Source organism: Mustela erminea, chromosome 1 (assembly GCF_009829155.1).
Source record: "Mustela erminea isolate mMusErm1 chromosome 1, mMusErm1.Pri, whole genome shotgun sequence".
NCBI classification, from domain to species: Eukaryota; Metazoa; Chordata; class Mammalia; order Carnivora; family Mustelidae; genus Mustela; species Mustela erminea.
The window spans coordinates 153,622,902-153,649,482 of NC_045614.1; the positions used below are offsets into that span (position 1 = coordinate 153,622,902).

The 26,581-nt window shown below is 34.7% G+C and overlaps 1 protein-coding gene across 9 annotated transcripts in view; it reads right to left on the minus strand.

Moving 5' to 3' along the window:
* STXBP5L (syntaxin binding protein 5 like) overlaps positions 1 to 26,581 on the minus strand; it is a 542,570-nt gene that overhangs the window by 420,980 nt on the left and 95,009 nt on the right. For 6 of the 9 annotated variants that reach the window (XM_032347468.1, XM_032347439.1, XM_032347450.1 and 3 more), the window contains exons 1-2: positions 13,308 to 13,476; positions 11,986 to 12,182 (exon numbers count right to left, since the gene is read on the minus strand). In XM_032347468.1, coding sequence (XP_032203359.1) covers positions 11,986 to 12,174 — 189 coding nt within the window. In that variant the 5' untranslated portion in view covers positions 12,175 to 12,182; positions 13,308 to 13,476. Of the gene's footprint in view, positions 1 to 11,985; positions 12,183 to 12,563; positions 12,832 to 13,231; positions 13,252 to 13,307; positions 13,477 to 26,581 lie in introns of those variants that run through there. The other 3 variants (XM_032347416.1, XM_032347410.1, XM_032347423.1) reach the window with 3 other exon arrangements.

The window sequence follows — 26,581 nt, forward strand, 5'->3', positions numbered from 1 at the left end:
CCAACTTCTTTTCTATGGTTTAACTGCATTACCCCCACAACAATATACCAAAATGATATTAAAATCTACCATTACTGCTACTTTCCTAACACTTTTCTCCGTACACATCTACTCTTTGTTTTTTATGTACTTTTCTTTTCCTCCAGATTTTATTTTTAAGTAATCTCTGCACCCAATCTGGGGCTCAAATTTGCAACCCCAAGATCAAGATTTACAAGCTCTACTAGCTGAGCCAGCCAGGCACCCCTTTACACATCTATTCTTTTTTTTTTTTTTTTCAAGATTTAATTTACTTATTTGAAAGAGAGAGGGTGGGCTCCAGCAGGGGGTGGGTGCAAATGGAGAGAGAGAAGCAGACTGCCTGCTGATCAGGGAGCTGGACATGGGGCTTGAGCCCCAGACCCTGAGATCATGACCTGAGCCAAAGGCAAATGCTTAACCAGGCAGATGCTTAACCGACTGAGCCACCCAGGCACCCCAACATATCTACCCTTAAAAATACTAATTCTACCAACTCTATTCTCTATTATAGCGTGACTTTAATTTTATCCATTATCTTAATGAAACTATTTTTATCCTAATCAATTTTCTCCAGGTCTAAATGGGCGCTCTCTGTTGATTTGTTTGTTTTTAATTTGTTTGCTTTGTTTTCACATTCTTGACCTCTCTGTAATGCTGAGACATTCTTGAATTTCTTTCTTAATATTCTTTCTGAAGAAAGTATCAGATTATTTAACTCTACTTTTAAGTTTTTCTCTTATCATTCTGCTTACTTCTATTTCTCCTTTGTTAGCTTTACATTTCTCATCTACTCAGATGTTTACAAGCTGTAAGCACTTCCCTCAGACTCACTCTAACCTCTCAATTGATTGTACTACTAATGGTTTTCAAACTTTTTTGGTTTGTAAATTTGTAGAAAAGTGTTTAGTCAATTTATAATGAATAAATTAGACTAAACATTAAGCAGTCTAATTAATTTTCTTGACAGTCTAACTTTATTGTGTATATTTAGGTAAAGTACTAGTTTTTAATATCAGTGAAATTTACTGATGATTAGCAAAGCAGAACATTTTTTAAAACGGAGTTTTCTCTAGCTACCAATCCTTACCTTTCAAATCCAGGTATCAGATCTACATCTAAAGCCACCATTACAAAATGGTCAATTTTATTTATAATAAAATGTATTTATCCAACTATAAAAATGTTTTTTATGCTGTTTTCAATCCAAGAGATGCTTACTGGATATATAATCCAATTATAAGACATTTACCTAAAGTTAAAACATTAAATATTATATTGGTTTTCAAATTCAGATTCCTTACATTGATTATGCACCATTAGATTGAAAATAATTTCATATACCATCAATATCAACTGGTAATTTCAGGCCACCAATGAAACTAAAATAGTACTCGCCTTTCTAATATCTTACATAAGTCCAGAAAACCTCTTAAGTGATTTTGTTGATAAATCAACCAAGAAGTATTATTTCACTCTTACTATAGTCAGTTAGCTGAGAATGGTTTACACCCTAATCATTTTTTAACATTGTATAGTAAATATCTTTTGAGCAATAAACTTGTTAAAATATCTCCTTGTATTCCTTCAATGACTATGAATGTTTAATTTAACCAAGCCTCTACACAGGTATTACCATGGGCATATTATGATCATTCTGGAGGTCTTGTAGTTTATTCTTTATAACTACTTTCTCTAAACTCTTTATGCTTTCTATTTTTGGCTTTCTAAAATTTAATCACTGATTTTTAAAAAAATATTTTATTTATTCATTTGAGAGAGAGAGCATGAGAGGGGGTTGGGTCAAAGGGAGAAGCAAACTCCCTGCTGAGCAGGGAGCTCGATGCGGGACTCGATCCTGGGACTCCAGGATCATAACCTGAGCAGAAGGCAGTCACCCAAACACTGATTTTCTAGCAGTCCTTATCAGTAAAATGTTAACATTATTTAGAAAGTATGGAATGATTCCCTAGTGTATTATAAACATTAAGTGATTAGCCTTTTAAATATTAAAAAGATACTTTAAGTTATTTAATTTAAAAAAAGAGCACTGCAGCTACAACCAAAATCTTTTATAAAGATCATTATTTTGACAAGTAGGAACAAAAAACTAGTTTTCTCTAATGGGACAAAAACTCAATTAAAAACAGGACTTCTACTTGAAAGCTTTAATGAATACAAAGTTTTTGCTATTAAACTAATATGTAAATGGTATATAGAAAAATGATATGGGAAAGCAATACAATCATTCTATGATTAAAAGTAAACCATGTAATTTAACCCTACGATTTGTTGCAGGCACATCTTCAAGTGAAGGCAGAAGGAGGTCTACAGAAATGCACTAAAATTAAAAAAATACAAATTTGGTTTAATCACTGGTAATAATCCTACAGGTAAATAAATTTGAAAACTATGTTAAGTTTTTAAGTTAGTTCTATATTGATATATATACAAAGTATGATAGCACTATTTTTTAATATATCTGTATTTTTAGTTGAAGTATAATTAACATAATGTTATATTAGTTTCAGTTGTACAATGATTCAACATTTCCACACATTACTCAGTGCTCATTATAGTAAATGTATTCTTAATCTCCTCTATCTATTTCACCCATGCCCCCACAGCCTCCCCTCTGGCAACTACCAGTTTGTTCTGTGTATTTTAGAGTATTTGTTTTCTTCTGTCTTTTTCCTAGTTTGTTTCTTAAATTCCATACATGAGAAAAACCATACAGTACCCGTCTTTCTCTGTTTGACTTAGCTTCAGTTAGCATTAACACCCTCTGTGTCCATCCATGTTGTAGCAAATGGCAATCTCATTATTTTTTATGTCTGAGTAATATTCATTATATATACACTACATCTTTATTCATTGATCTATTGATGGTCACTTGAGCTGGCTATATGACTAATATAAATAATGCTGCAATAAACACAGTGGTACATATATCTTTTTGAATTAGTGCTGTTTTCTTTGCACAAATATCCACTAGTGAAATCACTATCCAGATGGTATTTCTATTTTTAATTTTTAATTTTAATTTTTTGAGGAACCTCCACACTGTTTTTCACAGTGGCTACACCAATGTACATTCCTACTAACTCTGCACACAAGGGTTCCTTTTTCTCCATATCCTCACCAACACTGTTCTTTCTTGTCTTTTTTATTCTAGCCATTCTGACAAGCGTAAGGTGGTACCTCACTGTGGTTATGATTTGCATTTCCCTGATGATTGGAGATACTGAGTATCTTTTCATCTGTCTGTTGGCCACCTATACGTCCTTTTTGGAAAAATGTCATTCAGGTCCTCTGCCCATTTTTTCAGCAATTTATTTGGGTTTTTTTGGTGTTGAGTTGGATAAATTCTCTTCATGTTTTAGGAATTAACCTTTATCAGATATAGGATTTGCAAATATTTCTTCCTATTCAGTAGGTTGCCTTGTGATCTTGTTGGTGGTTTCTTTCACTGTGCAAAAGCTTTTTATATTAGTGTAGTTCCAATAGTCTAGTTCTGCTTTTGTTTCCCTTGCCTTTGTGTGGGGTTTAAGAAAGTGATCCAGTTTCATTCTTTTACATGTGGCTCCCCAGTTTTCCCAGCACCATTTCTTGAAGAGACTGTCTTTCCTTATTATATGTTCTTGCCTACTCAGTCACAGAGTAATTGACCATATAAGTCTGGGTTTATTTCTGAGTTTTCTATTTCATTTCATTGATATATGTGTCATTTTTGTGCCAGTATCATACTGTTTTGATTATTGGAGTTTTGTAGCATATCTGGAATTGGAATTTTGATACGTTCAGTTTTTTCTTTCTTAAGATAGGTTTCATTACTCAGAGTCTTTAGTTATTCTATATAAGTTTTAGTATTATTTGTTCTAGTTATGTAGAAAGTGTTGTTGATATTTCGATAGAGATTGCTAGTCTAATGATCTGTAGACTGCTTTGGGTGCTATGGACATTTTAACAATATTGGTTCTTCCAATCCATGAGCCTGGAATATCTTCCTATTTACTTGTGTCATTTTCAATATCTTCCATCAGTGTTTTATAGCTCTTGGAGTATAGGTCTTTCACTTCCTTACATTTATTCTAAGGTATTTTAATCTTTTTGTGTAATTGTAAATTTGATTGTTTTCTTAATTTCCCTTTCTGCTCTTCATTATTAGTGTATAGATACATAATAGATGTCTGTGTATTAATTTCGTATCCTAAACTTTACTGAATTCACTTATCAATCCCAGTAGTTTCTTGGAGTCTTGCAAGTATTCTATATGACATCATCTGCAAATAGTGACAGTTTTCCTTCTTCCTTACCAGTTTGGATGCCTTCTATTTCTTTTTCTCATATGATTGTAGGAACTAGAATTTCCAGTACTATGTTGAATAAAAGTGGTAAGAACAAATGTCTTTCTCTTTTTCCTGATCTTAGAGGAAAACTGTTTTTTGACCTTGAGTATGAGTACTATTTGCTTTTAAGATAAGAACTGCCATACTAAATGGGACCCATAATCTAATTTGTTGACAATATACTAGCACAAAAAAACTTTTTGTAAGAAAATGTGACTGTTCTCTATAGTAACTTTAAAAATGTATAAACATACTTTTTACAAGTCTATAATTCCTTACATGAGCTAGTCCCTGCACCTTTATCCTCTTAGGATAAACAAAGTGAGAGCCTAGAGTAACTGAATTATCTGGCTTTTGTGTGATTCTTTTTAAAAATTAATTTTAATTCATTTGGTACTTAAATTTCCTAACCTCTCACCCTAACAAGGTTGCTTAAATCTTCTGGTTTGCCTCCATTCCTATTCTTAAAGATGGCCACCCTCAATTGTCCATTTTGGTGACAGGAGCATGAAATCACTGTCAGACACTTCATCCATAATAAGTTATACTGCAGTATCAACTGTACTACCTTTTTTTCTACCAGTTACAGTATAAACTGAAACAAGTCCACACATCTCATAGAATATATTAATGAATGATAAAGGCAGATATGTAGAACTGTGATCACGCTCTTATGCCAAACTCAGTCACAAAGCCTCCCAAAAAAAATGATGTGAAATTAGAAGAATGTGGAGACAATGGAAAACCTAAAGATGTAGAACTGGGATCATGGTCTTATGTCAAACTCAGTTACAAAACCTCCCAAATAAAATGATGTGAAATTAGAAGAATGTGGAAACAATGGAAAACCTAAAGAAGAGATAATAATCCGAGATACCTAGGCATTTGACCTCACTCAGCTTTCCAAGATTCTGGAAAGCTTAATCCTTCACAGTCCATACCTATGTTTCTTTCTTTCCTTTCCTTTCCCTTTTTTAAAAGATTTATTTATGAGAGAGAGAGAGAGACACAGACAGAGAGAATGCACTGAGTTGGGGGGAGGGGCCAAGGAAGAGTGAGAATCCTCAAGCAGACTTCCCACTAAGCAGGGAGCTCAACATGAGTCTCATTCCCAGTACCCTTAGCTGAAATGAAGAGTCAGACACTTAGCCAACTGAGCCACCCAGATGCCCCTCTAACACCTATATTTCTGATTTTATAGCCATTTATCTAAGATCTGATGTTATATCTGGTATGAGGATATTACAAATCTGTTTTCTTGTAGAAGTTATACTATTTATCTACATGTTGCCTCTGACACCATGAACATTTATAAAAACAGCTTATAAATGTCGATGAATAGGGAGCTGGCCAATTTAAGGGTCTATTCAAAACTTTAGGAATCATCCCATCTGGTTCTGGTGATATATTTCTTTTTGTCTGTTTTGTTAATTAGGTCTAGAGCATCCCATGTGTTTGTCACTACCAATCTAGTACTTCTGAATTGTGACCCTAAAATGATCATTTAGAAACAAAAGTGTCCCTTAAAACTTAGTCAATAAAAACTGAGACTTAATTAATATTTCTACAATCTTCTTTTTCCTATCTTTTGGGAAATTATACACCATATTCCTAAAGTGGTATCTTTATGTGATGTAAATTTACTTCATAAAAGCCTTTGTCAAGAGACTGTTCAAAACAATACCTCATTTGTTTTTTTGTGTTGTTTCTGTTTTGTTTTTTTTTTTGTTTTTTTTTTTTACAACATGGAGCTTGAACTCAAAACCCTGAGATCAAGACCTGAACTGAGATCAAGAGTTGAATGCTTAACTGACTTAGCCACTCTGGCACCCCTCCAGTTTACTCTTAATACATCATTCTATTAGCTTCCATCTATTCATTCAACAAATATTTACTGCTTTCTATATGGCAGGTACTGTTCTATGAATTGGTAAGATAATTGTGAACATAATAAGGCCCCAACCCTGATGGAGTTAAATTATGATAGGAGAAGCAAACAATAAGTAAATAAGTATATATAATGTAATAATAGGCGGTTGTATTATTGAGAAAAAGTAATCAGGATAAGGGTAGAGAGGGAGTGAGCAACCATCAATGAAGAGCTCTCTGAGAAGTTAACAATTAAATTAAGAATTGAATGATGTAAAAGGAATATGTAATATAATTATTAGAGAGGATAGTATTCCATGTAAAGGAAACAGAAATGTAAAATCCTTGAGGTGGGAATCATGTTTGAGAAAAAGTAAGAAAGCCAATGTACCTGTTGCAGAGTTAGTAGCAGGAAATAAGTTGATAGTGGTGTCTTGCCAGGGCCAGACCATTTAGATCTTTATAAGACATTAATAGGACTTTTGTTTTTATTTTTAAGAGAAACAAAAAGCCATTGAAGTGTTCTGGACAGGAAGCACATAATATGATTTAAATTTTAAAAGGATTCTACTACTTATTATGAGAAGAGACTATGTAGTGAAGCCTGAGAACAGAGAAAATACCTAAAAGCTATAGAGCAGTAGTCCAGGCAAAAGATGTGGTGGAACTGAAGAGATATGGTCAGATTTAGGATGTATTTTGAGGGGGGAGTCAATAGAAAATTCTATCTTCTCAACATCTCTATGTTTCCTATGCAATTAATCATGTTACTTTTTTTTTTAATAAAAAAGATGAAACAGAAAAAATACTGGATTTAATCATGAAAAAGAACATAACATTAAACTTAGCCATGCCTCCTACCAACTTGGAGACCCAGGGATACCACTTAAATTCTCTGGCCTCAGATGTCTTTTTTTTTTTTTTTTTTAAGATTTTATTTATTTATTTGACAGACAAATCACAAGGAAGCAGAGAGGCAGGCCGGGGGGGGGAAGCGGGGGGGGGAGCAGGCTCCCCGCTGAGCAGAGAGCCCGATGTGGGGCTCGATCTCAGGACCCTGAGATCATGACCCGAGCCGAAGGCAGAGGCATTAACTCACTGAGCCACCCAGGCGCCCCAGATGTCTTATCAGTAAAATAAAAATATTTACACTTCATTTGTCTTCCTTACAGGACTGTTATGAAGGTCAAATGGGAGATCTTACAGATGAAGTTCTCTAACTTTAATTTAACCAACTTGCTAGATTAACAAAAACTTCCCATTCTCTTTATAAAACAGATTGATATTAGTGATTCCCTGAATAACTGACACTAGTAAACTTAGCTAGAATACCTAGGCTCTCCTACTCCAGACCTAATTATGTGTAGGTCAGTTAACTATAGAGATGAATAAATAAATATATATGTATCATATGATATATATAATATATTGTATATTATATATACATGCATGCATTTATCTTGTGTGTGTATATATGTGTATATATATATACTCATCCATACTTTATATATATGTGTGTGTGTGTGTATGTGTGTATGTATAGTTGACACACATGGATATGAACTGTATCGGTTCACTGATGTTTGAAATTTTTTTCGATAAATATAGTATAGTACTATAAATGTATTTCTTCTTATGATTTTCTCAATAACATTTTCTTTTCTCTAGCTTACTTTAATGTAAGAATACAGTATATAATACATATAAAATAAAGTATCTGCTATTTATGTTATCAGTAAGACTTCCGGTCAACAGTAGACCATTTATAGTTAAGTTTTGTGGGAGTCAAAGATTTCAGGGAGTAAATCTTTTAGGGAGTTGAATATATACAGATATTCAAACATGTGGTGGTTGTGTACCTTGTTCAAGGGTCAACTATATATTCATCAAATATATTCATCATATGTGCAAACTGTCAGATGATATTTATGTATCATCTAGAAGGACCTAACACCTGCTTCAAAAGCATATATAAGTTCTTATTCTATTTTAGATAAATTAAAACCAAAAACTATAATGAATTTCTGATGGCTTGTGGAAGAAAAGTCCAATTATAGAACTCCAATTATAGAACCAAAGCTTAACATTGCTCATTTATCAAGTGATTTGTAAACTGATGTATATGTTTTCATTTAAAATAAAATATTTAAGACATATCTTTATTAATAACTTTCTGCTTCAATCTCATTTCAGTTAATCAACCAACCATGTACATATTGTTTCATTCATAGAGTTAATCAAGTGCTTACTATAGTTGTTTTCAGCACAACCATGTATTAGAATCTCCTGTGGGGTCTTTCCAAAAAATGTAAGTGCCTAGGCCCAATCCTTAGAGACTGATTCTCTAAGATTGGTGGAGCTAGAAGTTTCTCTTTTACACGGAGTTAAGAATGGCCTGCTAGGTAATAAGAAGCCTAACAATGATACAGAAACAAAATATATTTACCACTCAAAGAGTTGACACTATAATGATAGTGACAGAAAAATTTTCCAATCACAGTAAGGTGTTAAATTAACTCTATAGGAATAAGCCAGGTGTTACAGGAAAACAAAAGAAGGAAAAAAAACTAACTATGCGTTGGACAGGAAAAGAGGAAGGCAGTGGTCAGAGTTGGTTTCGTGGAGGTAGTATTTTAACTATGAGATTAAAAAAAGTAATGGGGGATGGAGGGATTCCACCTGGGTAGCACAGTGAGTTAAGCATCCAACTCTTGATTTCAGCTCAGGTCATGATCTCATGTACTGGGATCAAGTTCCTGCTCTGTTCAGAAGGGAATCTGCTTGACGTTTCTCTCCCTCTCCCTCCCCACTCCATTCTCCACTTGCGCGGGCGCGCGCGCACATACACACACACACAAACACACAAACACACACTGTCTCTCTCTCTCAAATAAAGAAATCTTTAAAAAATAATAATAACTTGGAATTCTCTAATTTTACTAAAGCTGGAAAGGATATTGTAGTTAGAAGCAATAGATTGAGATATGAAAATACAGTGCTTTCAGGTAATGCAATATGCTTAGGAAATCAAGGAAATGAGGATGGAAAGGTAAACATCTAAAGGGAAGCCCATCTAAAATGAATGATATATGGATCAAGTTAAACAGTTTGACATTTATTGTATAGGTCAGTAATTTCAAATTCTGTTTCATAGAATTCAAGTTCAGAAAAGGCACTTCATGTATTTCACAAATATCTGAACAAATGGCATTCAAATGTATACATACTGAACTGAGATAGCAGTAAACCAATGTATTAACTTTTTTGCTAACCTTGAATTAAAGTTTCTTCTACCATTTCTGTGTTTTTGAACTTCTTATACATTTGTCACTGATTTTAAAGGTTGTAGTTTTATACTTTTACTTTTTAAGGCCAGAAAAATTCCTACTACCTGCCAGGGATAATATTATACAACAAAAACCAAATATAAAAAACAAGCCTTTTATAATATCTGTATAATTTATTATAATTTATTTTTAAGTGTAGAACAATAAAGTACATTTATTTGTTTTAATAGATGTTATTTATAGGGTTTCACATTAGACTTTTGTTTGTAGAGCATCACTGCTCTAGGGAAACCAACATAAAATTTTTAGCAGAGAAATTACATAATGAACATTATAGTTCAGAAATAACCATATCATAACATAACAAAATCAACTGAAATAGTGTAAAACAAGAGGTAAGAAGATCAGGTAGGAAGTGATTTCAAGAGACTAACCAAGAAAACACAATAGAATGAACAGGTACTGAAGATGGCGAAAAGGGAATAAATTTCAGAAACACTAAGGAATGGAATAGATAGGATTTGATAACTGATCAGAAAATAGAAAGAAGGATGGTTTTCAAAAGAGAAGATTACATATTTGTACTTTAATTTTGACCATGTTTAAAAGGTACAAGTATCCAAAAGGTGCCAACTGCTTAGTACTCAGAATAGAATGTTCTTTGCACATTTAATCAGTGAGTCCAAATGAAGTCCCCATTTTAGCAACAGTTCTAATTTTGAAATACCCTTAATCCATTTTTACATATTATATTATAGTCCAGGTAACCTAAAGTACAATCATAAAATCACTTTTTAAAATTAACTATATTGTTATCCAAAGATACCATAATACTTTCCCCCTTTACTAACATTTCAATACTATTAGTATTCCACTTATATAGCTATCTATCCTAATTCCTTTGAAAGTATAATTTTGTTACCTATATTATTATAGCCTACTGCTGACAGTCATTCCACCAAGAACAAGGTAATTTAAAACTTTAAGAATATTTACAAAAATAAATATTTTATCATGTTTTCCAAGTTATACATCACCTTCACCTAATTGTCTTGTTTGATCCTCTCAATAACCTTAAATCAGAAGAGCAAAAATACAATCTTGGAATGGAAACAGTAATATGTCAAAGATTAGATAATCAGGGCATTATTCTCCTGACTAGAAGTTCAAATTTGAACCCTAGGATCCTTTTATATATTTGTCTCATTACCAGTATTAAAACCCTAATGTGACAAACTATCTATTATTTCAAATTGAGAATGAAATTATATACAACCTCATATACAAAACTTTGTGCATACAAACCTCACAGGGTAGAATTATATCTTTTAATCTGACCTAATTCTAAATAAACTCATTTTTTATGAAAATTAATATGTAAGATTTTAATAACTACAGATTTAATGTTTTTATAATGACTCTACTGGGAATGAAGACTAACATAATAAATGAAACATCTCATTATATATGTTATTTACAACAAAAATCATTTTAATAATTTCAAAAAAATTCTTCTGAAGTACCAAAAAATTTAATAATTTATGTGATTTCAAAAATGTATGATTTGTTCTTATGTATTCAAATATTTTAAAACTATATTCATCTGTACCATATGAATGACTTAGTAGCTTTTAAAATTGAACATGGTAGGTCAAAAACACATTCTTAGGCTACCCCTCCAAAAAGAAACAATAAAAATTATAAACTATGTCAGAAAAAAACAATATCTATATATTAATGTTTGTTTTGTAAATTCTCATCTCTCCCCATCAGAAACTCTTTCTTTTGCTTATTCATTCGAAGTTGAACATTAAAGCATAATTACCTAAAATGTTTCCTCACTAAATCAGAAAACAGGCTATTTTTTTAAGTTCTTACAAGAATTAAATCCATCACTTTTTTGTTATGACTCTGGGGTGTTTTTGTATAGAATTTTAAACAATTAATGTAAAATAATACCGTTAGATCTTTTAAAATGGATGTATTCCTTTAGTTATTATCTACCTCCTTCTAGCAACATCTTAATAGCTTTAATCATTTTATACTGCATAGTGACACAAAATAACAGTTTCTCTGAATGTCAAGAGGGAATTAACGAGAGTGATTTTTCCTTCAGATTTCTACTTATACATAAATATTACATTAAAAATTTTGTCCACAGTTTGGTCTTAACATCGTGTTGCAAATTCTACTTTTTATGTTTGCTTATTTCCACTTTAAACTACTGCAGCTTTTTAAACTAATGCTGAAATCAATGCCTAGAATATCTTTATTAATTCAGACATCCATCTATAGAGTTCTCTGACCAGGACTGTCTGATGCTGGCATCTCAACAACTTCCAATCCCTAGTGTGGATGTTTCTGGTTCTTGGTTTTGTTTTTGTTGTTGTTGTTTTTAATGATTCTTTCCTCACAACAGTAAAATAAAGAAATAATAGGCTTCAAGCCAATTCAAAACTTACCTTGCAAATCTGGAAATACTCTGAAGTCAGGGTTTCCTGAATCTCCTCTTTGAGAACCCCTGCAGTCCCTCCTGGATGTATGGAACCACTTCCAGCCCCACCACCACTGTTACTGCCACTGCTGCTACCACTGCCAGGGGAAGAGGCAGTTAAGCCATCCAAAACTTTTCGGAAATTAAACTTCTTCATTTTAAAAACTGTTGAGAAATTCAAAGGAAAAGGTGACTTAACACATGGACTTACACCTGGGTAAAAGTGTTTAGCTTTTCACTAGTCAAGGCAGTAGCCAGGCCCCATTTTACGAGAATTGGCTATAAATGACTAAAAAAGAGAGAAAAAGAGTCCTACTTCATTGTGTCAAATTTTAATTCAAAAAAGAACATCTTTTAAAAGGAATAATAAAATATAACTCTAAAAGCAACAGTATTTCCTCCTCATACATCAAATTTTCAAGGGCTTTATCCCCAGCTGTAGCTACGCTTTATCAGCACTGGGGTAAAAATAAAAGGCAGTGTCATCATCGTCATTAGCATTATATCATCAGTATTATTATACAATCAGACCGGAGTCCAACAGACCAAGACTGTCTCTCTTAAGGGCGGGCTTCGCTTCTAAAGGTTCGGCTCAGAATATTTTCAGAAAAACGATGTTGGGATTGTGCGGTGGGAGAGCCGGTGTTTACTCTACTACCACCTTCTGGGCTCTCCCCCATCATCTTCAACGCTCCCTTTTTTTCAGTAAGTAATGAGGGGTAGGCCTTTTTCCATCCCCTATCCCCAAGAGCCGGACCCCAAAACATATGCGGGTGACCCAACAGCAACAGCCGACAGGAGCGGCGAGCGGCAGCGCCGGCTGCCTCCGCTTCTCCCTCCGCCCCCCCTTCCCTCCCAGCGTCTCCAGCCCTCCTCCCTCTTCTCCCCCTCCACTCATCCCACACCCCGCTCTGCCCGCAGCAGCCGCCGCGCTCGCCCGCCAGTGCGCTAGCCCGCCCGTCCGCTCTTCCCGCAACACCGCGGCGGCTCTTAGGGGGACGTGAGGCAGTGGCGGCGATAGCTGCGGCCCGAGTTCCGCCTCAGCCTAATAGGCGCGCGGAGCAGCCGCTCCCGCCGTCTCTCCCCGGGCCGAGCGCCTAGGCACCGAACACACACAAACACTCTCACACAGACATTCGCGCGCCAATCCGAAGCACACGCAACCCTCTCATAGAAATTCGCGCGCGAACGCTCACGCTCATGAACACACACACAGGTGTGAGGGAGCCGCGGCTGGACGGCGGCGGCGGCGTCCCAGAGGGATGACTATCTGACTCCCGACTTAGGCACCTTCCTCGGCCGCTACTAGCTGCCAGCCAGCCCGAGAAGCTGAAGGTGCGGAGGGAGGCGGGCTCGCAGGCGTCAATCCCTCTGGATTGCCGCCGCTTCTCCAGTCCCTCTGGTCGTGGCGCCCGGCGCTCTCCGAGGTCCTAATCAAGCAGGCAGGCTCGAAGGAAGGCTCCGCCCTCCCGCCGTGGGATGCAAGCCCCGCCCCCGAAACGCCCCCTCGTTCGCCCCGCCCCCACCACTTCGGGCTGGGCGGGCTGGAGAAAGGGGCGGAGAGCTGCGGAACGTCAAAGGGCGGGAGTAGCCTAGGCTCCAATCCTAGGCTCCATAGGGCCAAGTTCCTTCGTCGCGAGGCGCGGAAGAAATTTGGGGATAGGCCGAAGGAAAAGCCAATGAGAGGGGGAAGGGAGAATTTAGAAAGGTAGGTGAAGTATTTGATTGACGGCGAGATTGGCCAGTATGCTGGGGGGCCGTGTTTTGGGGGCTGTAATTGGCGCTACCTGTTGAAGGACGGAAGTGTGAATCAATAGAATGCGTAGAAGCGTGCGAACTTGGGCGCCCGGAGTCCGAGGCTGCTGGAAGTGTTTCCCTAGGTCTGACCGTGGATGATACTGTGAACTGGACAGGTGATTTTTCAGTTTATCTCCTCTACTCGCTCTCCAGGTGCATCTATTAGCCTTCCCTCCCTGACCTGCCACTTGCATAATTGCTTAACAAGTCACTCTGCGAGAGAGAATTGCATTTCAGTAGATTTTTGGAATATTTAGCCTTTTAGATCCTAAGGAATCGATTGCTTACCATGTTTCCCCTAATACGTAGAATTACCCCCTCCCCCCATTTTCACATACAGTTTTGTTTTTGGTTTTGTTTTGTTTTGTTTTTAAGAAACATTTCTCTAAACCGTGTTAGTAATATATTTTAAGCTTTGTCTTTGAGTCACAATAATCATTTTGAAAAATGCACTATTTGGTGCAGGATTAGAAACAACATCATCAGGATGGGAAAATTTGGTTCTGAGCTCTGACTTGATACTGAATTGTGGAAAATTTAGACCTTGACAGCTTTGTGGAAATGAAGAGCAGCTCAGGGGGCCATAGCTAGCTTTAGACTTCAGTTTGGGCAAAAGAGCTCACTAATAATCATCTCATATAGTCTTAACATTTTAGAGATCTTCTAGGATGACTTTTCTCTTCTTTTCTTTTTTCCTGGGGGAGGAAGAGGATGGGATGAAAGGGAAGACGTGAAAGAGAAATGATTTGTCCAAGGTCACATAACAAGGAAATAGAGATGGATTAGAGTTTTTCAGATCCTCAAATCAATGCTCACTTTTCCTTTTGAATTTTTCAGTATTTAATGTCTATTTTACTCCTTTTGAAACCTTTCAAAGACACCCCACCCCCAGTTGCCACAGCTAGACAATAACACTCTGGAAGGCAGGCATGGAATTATATATTTCTTCTATCTTGTTTAGCACCTAGCACAATGTTTCACATATAAGAGGCACTAAAGGATTTTGAACAGTTGGTTTGTTAATGGTTATTAGTGAAAGATTTACAAGATGATACCCAATTATATCCTATCCTATTTGGGGGAGGTAAAAATAGGGGCGGAAGCAAGAGTCACGTCTGATAAAAACTAGATCTTCATAAGGTTCCAAATTCTATATTGGTTTCCTAACAATATGTACCTTTGTCTTTATTCTCCTTTTCTACTTTTTTCATCTTTTCTTCCTGGCCCATTTCACCTCCAAGCACGGGTGCCTATTAAGGCTAAAGAGTTTGCTTTTTTCTTTTTCTTTAACTCTTTGAGAAGTAACATTATTGTCTAAAATAATGATTTTAGATGCCCTTCATCCCTTCATCAGAAAGTCTATTGACAACTCTTTAATTTTCAAACAAATGAAAATAAGCTTATAACAAGTGATGGTTTGGTCTTTTGATGAGAGTGAAGAAGATTTCCTGATTCAGCAAAAGGAGATGTAATGTTTACAAGAAAACCCCATAAACCATTCATCACTAACATTGTACTGTCTTAGCAAACTAGGTGGTGGTTTTATTCTGAAAACTGGGGAGAAACTGAGAAACAAAAGACACAAAACAGATTGGCACAGTCTCTGCTTTAAGACCCCACAGGGAATTCATTGGCCTACTTAACTTAAAAATAAGTGACAGAGTAGATATTCCTTCAGATGAGACAACAAATAGGAATGGGAAATGAAAGAAAAGACAAGTCAAAATATATAAATGTTTCTAACAGTATTAGAAGCCTAAAATGATTAGAATGCTGAGATTGTAGAATCTTTGGGATTATTTTAAATATCTTTGTTCTTTCACAGTAGATAGCATAATGCTTTGTACATAATAAATGTGTGGTAAATATTAATTTAAATAAATTACAGCAAGTAAAATTTTAACGTAATTGCAATCTCATAGAGTGGGAAACTGTGATATTGTAATGCCAGTTCACAAACTACACAAGGATAGAAATGAGCAAAAGACAGAGTGCATTATGTATGTGAGAAGACATCACAAACAATGATAGTTTGAAAGTTTTACAAGATGACAGAAGCTCAATGACATAGTTATGGAAGAAAATTCCATCCTTAATTAAAGAGAAATAAGATGTTATCCTATAAATCATGTGGTAAAGGGAATGACCAGACCATGAACTATACCATAAAAAGTTATGTAGAGAATTTTAGAATTGGTCCAGATAATAATAAAGGAGATCCTTGTTTATTCTACTACAAACTAGAATACTTCATTGGGAGGAGATTCTGATAAACCATAATATCTTCCTAAAATGGCAAGTATGAAGACTGCACAAGAAAAAAATAGTCTAAGCTTGGTCCCTGAAACAAAACCATCACATCATTCCATAAACCTAATACACTGGAAGGGTTTTTAGAATAAATGTTAAAAATATATTACAAGTCATTTTAAGGGTTTATGATCTTGGATTCGAGCCAACAATAAAGCTAATTTTCCACATCCTCAAAATAATTAAGTAATTATTGAAAGTATGTATATGTATGGCACTTCATGCAGAGATTTGCTAAACTGATTAAGTTTAGAGAAAACTAAGCCAGATTGACAAAACACATGTAAATGGTTTTGTACATTTATCTCTGTACATAAAGATAATTAATTCTTCTAGTTACTAAGCACCTATATATCAGATACTATACTATGGAATTTATAAACATCTCTTTTAATTTGATCCTTATTATAACTCTATGAGACAGGTGTTGTTTCATTTTATACATAAAGAAATTTGAGACTCTGAAACATATGAGAAATTCATTCAAAATCACCTAGGTGGATAACCCAGTCTTCAAATTCAAGGCTATCTATCTTCTAAGATTATACTCTTAATCATTCCCCTATTATTAATTAGAGGATTAAGTAGGACTTAGAATAGGAAAACAGTAAGGGTTAATTATTCTGAAATAGTGAACATATGTATATTAGTTTGCCGCAACTGCCATAACAAAGTACTACAAATCAGGTGGCTTAAACAACAGAAACCAATTTTCTCACAGTTCAGAAGCCTGGAAGTCCAAGATCAAAGTGTCAGCAGGTGTGATGTATTCAGAGGGCTCTCTTTTTGGCTTGTATATGACATCTTTCTTACCGTGTTCTCATACGGTTCTTTGCTCTGGGTATGCACATTCCTGGTACCTCTGTATGTCCAAGTTTCCTCTTCTTATAAAGACATCAGTCATATTGGATTAAGGCCAATCCTAATGGCTTCATTTTAACTTAATTACCTCTTAAAGGCCCTATCTCCAAATAAAGTCACATCTGAGATATTGGGGGGGACACAATGCAGTCCATAACAATATGACAAATTCCAGCATTCTTTGAAGAGAGCACCTACAATGAGCTGGAAATGTGTAAAGAATTTTACATTTAGTTTTTCACTTAATCTTCACAACAATCAGGTATGGTAGCTATTGATCACCCCAATTTATGAATGAGAAAATGGAACTAAAGAAAGTTTAGATAGTATGTTCAATATCATACATCTAGTAGGTTGTGAAACAGGGATGTGAACTTAAATAAATTGTATCCCAAAGCTATTTCCTCATGCTGTTAGTGTGAACCAAAAATTCCCGTTTCATTTATGTATATACATATATAGTATTAGAGAAATTACAAAATTTAAATATTAGAATAAAACAGAACAGAAAAAGGAAAATATCTTGCTAAGGAGTTTGGATACTAGAACTAAAAAGACATTTGGGGATTGGGGAGAATGGGACTAGAAGCAAAGAACTTCTGGGATGGCACGCTAATAGGACGTTCTTACCTCACAATAAATCTCAGTATAATTTGAAATATGTTAAGGGTCCCACTAAAACAGGAGAAAATCAGTTATTCAATCACTAATTAAACATAGCAAGGCAGAAGTAAATTGTTCAGAGAAACTGTAGTCTTAGTGAATATCATAACAGCTGGAAGGAGAATTTGGGTAGAGGGAGGGCAATGACACAAGACTTACCTCAAGGCCAGACTGGCAATTGTTGATATTAGCAAGTGTGAGTATTTCCGATCTGCTTGCTGTGAGGTGCTGGATCTTGAACTGAGCAACCTAATTTATCACACATTTCTAACCCCTTACTCAAGTTATAGCACTATCCGTTATTATTTGCCAGTTTAAGAGTTAGAATTTCGTTGAGAGAACACAGCTGGAAAACAGGTTCCACCTATGTCCTTTCCGGAAGAATTTTCAAGAGGATTAGGAATTATCTTTCCTTCCTAAATTTTCATCTTATTTTTTTCTACATCCTTCAGGAGGGGTACTGGTTGATACTTGTCAGCTTTTTGTCATATGGCAGGAAATAGCAACCAGTGTTAAAAAATCTCTTATTCAGCCTACTCCAAGTGCACAAAGAGAGAAACCACAGGGTTAATTAAATAATGCCATACCTCTCATGACAAACAGGCAGAGGTCATTAGGATAGACCCAAACCATGCAAAGTATGGCTCAGCAGACAACCAATGACAGAATTACAAACAGAACTCATGTGTTCTTGGGCAAAATTCAAATCTCTGTTATTAAACATGTAATTAAAATCAGCTCCTTGAGCCTCTTTAACTTTACTTTTGTTAAACATAGTTTTTTTTTTTTTTTTAAGATTTTTATTTATTTATTTGACACAGAGAGAGAGAGTACAAGCGGGGGATCCGCAGGCAAAGCAAGAAGGAGAAACAGGCTCCCTGTAGAGCAGGGAGCCCAAGGCCAGGCTGGATCCCAAGGTGAAGGCAGAGAGTTAACTGAGCCACACAGGCAGCCCTTTGTGCCTCTTTTAAAATAGATTTTCACATATCTATCCATCACATTGGATGTGGTAAAAGAAAGGGATTTAGTGTTGGGACAGTCTAAATTTCATAGCTGGGGCACTAGCAAGCCCTTTCAGCCTCTAAATCTTAATTTTTCCTTTATGTAAGCTATTTTAAGGAAAATGAGGTTGTATATGTAAAAATGATTTGTAGAATGCAAACGACTATACAAATATATTGTTACTATTATCATTATTCTTTTGCTTTAGTGAAACTGTTTATAGGAATTGACTTGAGTTGAATTTATTTTTCAATTATTAATATAAAAATCTTTTGCCTCTGTAGATTGACTGTTGCTGAAACTGAAGGAGAGGTAGAGAGCTTGGTCTGGATGATCTTTAATCTTTTAAATCCAAAATTCTCTTTGTATGATTTATTTAGTCAAGGTTTACTGCATTCTTTTCCTGAATACTACAAAGCCTTATAGAAAAGGTAATTAAAAGGATACCTATGTGGGTACTGGCCAACAGAGATGAACTGGAGCCTACAATAGATACAGAAATCCTAAAAATTATCTACTAATTAAATATTCCTGGAGATCACATTTTTATTAATATTTCTGCTTATGTACACTGCACATATATCTGATTATAAAAATAAGGTGTGCTTATTATAAAAACGTTCGAGGGGTATGTGAGTGGCTCAGTTGCTTAAGTGTCCAACTTTTGATTTCAGCTCAGGTCTTGATCTGTATTATGAGTTCAAACCCCACATTGAGTTTCATGCTGGACATGGAGCCTACTTAGGAAAAAAAAAAACAGCTTCAGAAAATTTACTCATACATTTCTAGTCCTTTTCAGAACTAAACATTTTTTAACTAAATATTTTCTTGTGAGCTTTTCCCACTTCATTAAATATTGTTCAGAAATACCATTTTGAGTGTCATATGGATATTTACAAAATGTATTTAATCATTTTCATAATTTTAGGTATTTCTAATTCAACACTATTATAAATATGGAAAGGATACTTTTATACTAAATCTGTGGCGAAGTTTCAGGATTTTTTTCATAATCGTGCTTTATATATTAAGAGTTTGCATAATATTAAATTCTTAGACAGGAACTTCTCAAATGGATTTTTTTTAGAGGGTATTACTATGTCAAAATTATATGTCTTCATACTTAGTTCTAGATTTTGTTTATTTCATTTTTATTTATCTGTTTTTAATTTAAGTTGATTCAATTAATTGACACAGTGTATTATTAGTTTCAGAGGTAGAGTTCAGTCATTCATCAGTCTTCTCTAACACCCAGTGCTCATTATATCAAGTGCCCTCTTTGATGTCCATCACCCAGTTACCCCATTCTCCCACCCCCCTCCAACAGCCCTCTGTTTGTTTCCTATGATTAAGAGTCTCTTATGGTTTGTCTCCCTCTCTGGTTTCATCTTGTTTTGTTTTTCCCTCCCTTTCCCTCTGCACCTTCCTTTTGTTTCTTAAATTCCACATATGACTGAGATCATATGATAATTGTCTTTCTCTAATTGGCTTACTTCACCTAGCCTAATACCCTCTAGTTCCATCCATGTCACTACAAATGGCAAGATTTCAGTTAAATTTAAATTTTATTTTTAAAAGGTTATACCAATTCAAGGGGCGCCTGGGTGGCTCAGTGGGTTAAAAGGTTATACCAATTCATATCTTCATTAAGAGCTTGGGTCCCTGTGGAAAACTCAACAATGAACCTTTTTGTAAAGTGATATCCCATACCACCTGCACTGACATTTTTTGGTTAGATTTGTTTTGTGTTTGAAAACAATTCAGAAAGTTTTAAAATGATAAGAATTTAAGTCTAATCACTAAACAAAGCAGGAAAAAAATGACAAGGAAAACACAACTTCAGTAAAGCTTGTATTTTTCAGACTGATGGAAAAAAATATGTTTTAATAAAAATATAAGGTTAGAAAGAAACTTATTAATTCATGTTTGATTTCTAAATTTAAAAAATAATAACAAACTTTTATTCAATTATATCAGCAAATAATTTTTACATGTTGTTATTTGGGGGACAAATGTGAGAAAATAAGCACAAGGGGAGCATAAAAATTAGACAAAGAAATATAGACCTACAGAAGAATAATTTCGTAAGAAAAAAACCAAGTCTTCAGAGAATTTTAAGGTTCTTGAAAACCACTTTAGATTTTTGCCACTATATACTAAATAGAGATGTGAACCCTTATAATTTGTTATATAAATTGAAACTAAGAGCAAGATGCAAACCCTCATCTAGATGATAAAAATACAAGGGTTGACAGTCTTTCTTGGGTTTAGAATGACTTATGAGGGTTATGCATTTGTTTTCATGATGGCAATCACAGTATACTGAATTAATTTTTTATAATGTCTAACAGAGTGTTAAGATATTAAGATTTTGTAAATATCCCTATTACTTATTAGCCCTGCTAAAATTGGCATATTAGAATTTTAGAGAATAAGCTAGGATGCAAGCATGACTTTGCTTTATCATAAACAAAAGTACCAAAACAGAATCAGAAGAGTAGAAAGGGAATGAGTGACTTCCTGCATGTCCAGTTACAGGCTCTAAAACAAGAGAGAACCCTTTAAGTGGGCCCTGTCTGGCCATGCAGAATAAGCTTTCTATTTCAGGCACCTCCTTGGCTAGTTTGGCTGGCAAAAAATTGTTGTTCTCTTAACCTTTGTAAAGCTAAGGAACTTTACAAGTTTGTTTTTTGTTTTTTTTGTTTTTTGTGGGTGTTTTTGTTTTTGTTTTTGTTTTTTTCCCAGTAACAGCCAGAGTGATTTTTGGCTTTTTTTAGCTCTCCTCCATTAGAAAAACAAAATTTATGTCATAGCCTTATTCTTTCCTTCCCATTATTCCCACTCTCTATTGTCTTTAGCCATAATCCTTCTATAATGCAAATATTACTTTATTTTGCATGTCTATGTTTAATGTGCTTTAATTATGGAAGCCAAATTTCTTGAATTTTCTAGGACAGTTGCTTTTTAAAATATTCTGTACCATTATTCTTACAAACCATCAAAATCATCTCATAACCCATACAATTCCTGAACAAACACCACTGTCTTACATGATGCCATTTTTAAATTTGAGTGGCAAAAACTATAGGAGAGGGAGATACACAATGGTTTATTTTTAAAAACAGGAAGTCTGATTTCAGACACACCAGAGTCTGCTACTTATTCAGTGTGTGACCTTGGACAAGTTATTTAATTTATCTGTGTTTCAATTTTCTTATCTATAAAAGGAAGATAAAATTACTAACTTCAGGGCTCCTGGGTGCCAACTCTTGATTTCTGCTCAGGTCATGATCTCAGGTATGTGAGATGGAGCCCATGTCAGGCTCTACCTTGGGCATGGAACCTGCTTAAGATCCCTGTCTCCCTCTCCCTCTGCCTCTCAAATTTAAAAAAAAAAAATTACCATCCTCATAGGATGGTTGTGAAAATGAAGTGAATCAGCACACCACCTGGCACATAGGAAATCCTCCACATGTTAGCTATTATTAACTTTCAGCCTCAAAAGTCTCATATGGATATTGATAAAAATTAAAGACTTGCAAGAAAAAAATTAAATTTACCACTAAAGTAAAAGACCTTAACATGAAAACTACTAAAGTGCTATTTGTTATGGTTTGGACCTGGGGAAGTAGGTAACTGGGTATTTGTAGATTGATAATTAACTAGTCCTTTAGAAAGGATATCTTTGTAGAAACTGTTAAACTTGGCCTAGACTCAGCAGGAGAGGCCCAGAATGGTAAATCTTAGGAAATAAGCAATTAACTTAGATTATCTATTTAATAAATATTGTATCTAAAGTACCTAAAGTACTCATTAGGATATGAGTAAAAACTCATATCCTAATGAGTATTAGCAAAATAGGACAAAAGGAAATGTATCTATAGATCAATAATGGTCAAATATTAGGCTTAAAGATTTTCAACATGGAAACATTAGTTTTCCAAATAGAAAGAAAATGTTTAAACCAAGTCTCTTTGTCCAGACTCCAGGATGGAAGAGAGTTGTTACTGTTATTGTTTGCTTGCTTATTCTTTGTTGTTGTTTTGTGGCCTTTGTTTTTGTTTATGTTTATCTCATTAACAACTTTTGAGATTGGAATTATCATTAGTACCCATTGATTATTGTAAAATCTTTCCTGATAATCCAAATGAAGTATTCAGAGACTTGCCAAGAAATGCTGGAAAAAAACTGGAAAGAATAAACAATTATTAAGCAAGCAGCATTCTTCAAACAAGTACAGGGGAGTAATGTGCCATTATCTCAACAGCTGATGATGAAAATGACAATGCAAATATTATAACTGTAATATATGTCTTGGCTGAATTTTTTTTATTTCTTTTCATGTAATTGTATACTTTTTGATGAATGTTGTTCATTATTTGATGTATAATTAAATGTGATTTAAATTTTACGCCACTGTAAGACTTTTGATTATTTTTCTTGAAAGAGTAATTCATGATAACTACCAATTCTTGCTTAAGTAAAAGAAAAAAATTGTTTATAAATAAGAAAATAAGGCTTTCACAGAACATGTGCTCTGATTTGTAAATTTTTAAATGTACCATATTTATAATTATTAACTCTTTACAGAGTTTTCACAGTTCAAAAAAGAAAGAAGGCTGAAGGAATCAAAGGTGGTAGCTATGAAAGCATATATTTTCCCAAGACTTGAGAAGCAAAGGAGTTGATAGAGAAGGAGCCATATTCCCCTTATGCATATCAGACTTAATGAAGGCCTAGCCTTGGACAGTACAGAATGAAAAAAGAGGAAAAGTACTGAGAATAGATATGAGTCAGCTTTATAATCTATAAAATGGCTTACAAACAGTGATTTTTGTCTATTTGGTTCATGGTTATATCTATGGTACTTAAAATACTGTCTGGCACATGGTAGGTTTTTCAATAAATATTTGCTGAACAAAAATAATACTACATGATATTCATGCTTAATGCTAGAATTTCAAACCTGAATTTGAAGTTGTGATTAAGCAATAAATGAGATAAAATGCTTCACTTATTCATGAATATGTTTTGTGTTTCTATTGTGCACTAAGTAGAATGCTATATGTTATAGGGGACAAAGAAACAAAGAAAAGAGTAATAGTGACTTGAAAAGCTGCTAATAATTGAGTATAAGGGTGACAGACATGCAAACAATTATAAAACACTGTTATGAGGTTATGAGAGTAATGTGAATGGTATAATTTAGAGTCCTGTGTTTGCATTGAAAGAATAATCAATTATTTCTCCCAGGTGCCTCAATAAAGAGGTGTATGATTGAGAAGGTTGGTTTAAGTTCTTCTTAAAGTTTAAGAAGTTTAAAAGAAGCCTTAAAGTTTAAGTTCTTTCTTTTTCTATATTTCTTCCTCAACATAGCCCTATGTCAATCACTTCTTTGAGGTCTCTCTTACCTCTATCACTGGATCATCTTCCTTTTTCCAACTCCTAGAGATTTAAGGAGCAAGTGGAATATGAGCAAGAATTAGTAGTTGTCATAAATTACTATTTCAGGAGGTTTGGTAGTAAAGGAAAAGAAGAAAGCAGAAAAAATGAAAACATAAAAAGGGAGGGGCGGTCGAGATAGGAATGAATTATATTTGAGGACAGAGAAATAAAAGCCAGGAACAAATGATTAAAGATTCAAGAGCAGTATAAGATAACCAATAAAACAAGGTCATAGTCTACAACAACTACTTCATAACCTTCCTACTTTTCCCAGCCTCCAACTTCTCTCCCACTGCAACCGCAGCTGAAGGCTTTGTTCTGAATAGAGAAAATGGAAGCCATTAAATTAAAATGTTCTATTCCTCCTACCCTCACTCTTGAAGACAATAACAACATCAGAGAGATTTCTCCTACTAACAGCCCTTACCTCCCACCTTGTTCCCACCTTCTCCCATTTAACCACACTCTTCTACTTCTACCAAACTTCTCGTATCTCTCTCTTTATCAGGATGACAAATAAGAATCCCTGAGAGTCTCTCACCTTTTCTACATGCAAAATTATGATAGTTTACCATGATTCTCCAAGCTGTTTGATTTGGGGGACAAAAATATCCATGAGAAAAAGAAAAGTCCTACTCAATTATAAGTGAACATAACATATTTATTCATTCTACAGTAGGACTGGTGAATGTATGGTGAAGGAAAGATTTTCTTTCTTTTGCCATACCAGAGAGCATGCTTTATCAAATTGGAAGGAAGAATTAGAAGATTCTTACCTTGCATTGTCATGATAGGCTTTATTTATGTTCGGTTAGAATAACAATTTCCTTAGCATATTATTTTTTAAAAACATTTAAACTTCTCTAAAAATCCTCAGCATATAATTTTTTGAATCACTTAAACTGCTTTAAAAATCCCAGATTAAACTCCTTTAAAAATCCCTACTTTAGAGTTTTCATGGTGTTTTGATTTTCAGATAAAAATAAACAGAAGCCCCGTATTCTTTTCACTTTGGCATTTAGATTCTTTTAATACAATAAAAAAGCAGGCTTGCCTCCTGGGTGTAAGGAGAGCTTCTAGATGAAAGAGTCAATCAATCGGGAAGGGTATTTGTGGGTAAGCATTGTGAAAAATTGCCAGCTTGACTTTGAAAATAATGAAAAATAATTGAGACTGGTAGCAATAAGCATTTATTTCCCACGTGCTGCAGTTTCTCTCACATTTTTAATTTGGTTTAAATTTCTGTCCTCTACCACCTACTCACATATATTCTGTGCACTATTAACATCATAATATATATTAACGAGCCCTCACAGCTGGATGAGAAGCTTCTTCTAGCAGGCTAATAACATCACTTTGACTCAATGCATAATGTAATCTAATAAAACTGTGTCATGTGCACTGAAAAGCAGTCAGAACAAAATAGTTCACCCATTGAAAGAGGCAGCAACTAGGAATACAGCTATGCTAGCAAAATCATCCTGATTTATATAGTGCAGTGGAATTTGTGTCCTTGTATATATTTCTTTGAATCCATATATACACATTGTGGTGGGTAGATATAAAATGATAGAATCTCAAGGGTAGAAAACATATAAAAATCCATCTACTATAATTAACTCTTTAATATTTAAATTATCTCAACAGCATTTGTTTCAAGTGGTCATCCAACATGTCTGAAACACTCTTTGCCTCCTCAACATCCTACCTTTAACTATCCCTAGCAATACAAAGAAGGAATAAAATATCTCTAGAGAAGAGGTTTTAAACAATGGAACATCCTTGGAAACTTTTTTTTTTTTAAGATTTCTATTTACTTATTTGAGAGAGAGGGAGAACACACAAAGGTGGGGAGGGGTAAAAGGAGAAGGAGAGAAAGTCTCAAGCAGAGTCCACACTGAGTGTGGAGCCACACACAGGGCTCAATCCCATAGCCCAGGAGATCACAACCTGAGCTGAAACCAAGAGTCGGACGCTAAAGTAACTGCAACACCAGGCACTCTACCTAGGGAACTTTTATAAATCTCTAAGCTAAGGTTGTAGACCGAATCCACTAAATCAGAATCTCTGGACTTGGAACCCAGAAAACAGAAAACATTTTTTTTTAACACTTCAAGTTGATCCCAAATCCATCTAAGATTGAGAATTATCTCTCTAGAGGCAACACATCTGAAAATAATAAATTGTTTTTATAGGAAGCTGAAATTAGTAACTCAGCAACTTTGACCTACTTGTCTGAAAAGAAGTTTTCTTGGGAATTCTCAGCTGAAGATAGGGGAAAAATTCTTTTCTTGGCAGATAAAATATTAAATAATAGGTTATTTTTATAAAGCCTGAGTAAAAGTTTCAGAACTATAAGTGACAGGCATCATATATAAGGGCCATTTATTTTTTAATCCTTGAAGGAAATAAACCTTTCTTCAAACTTTTGCACATTTGAGCAGTAAACCCTGTCTTAAGAGGATTAGATAGAGAAAGTTTCATGT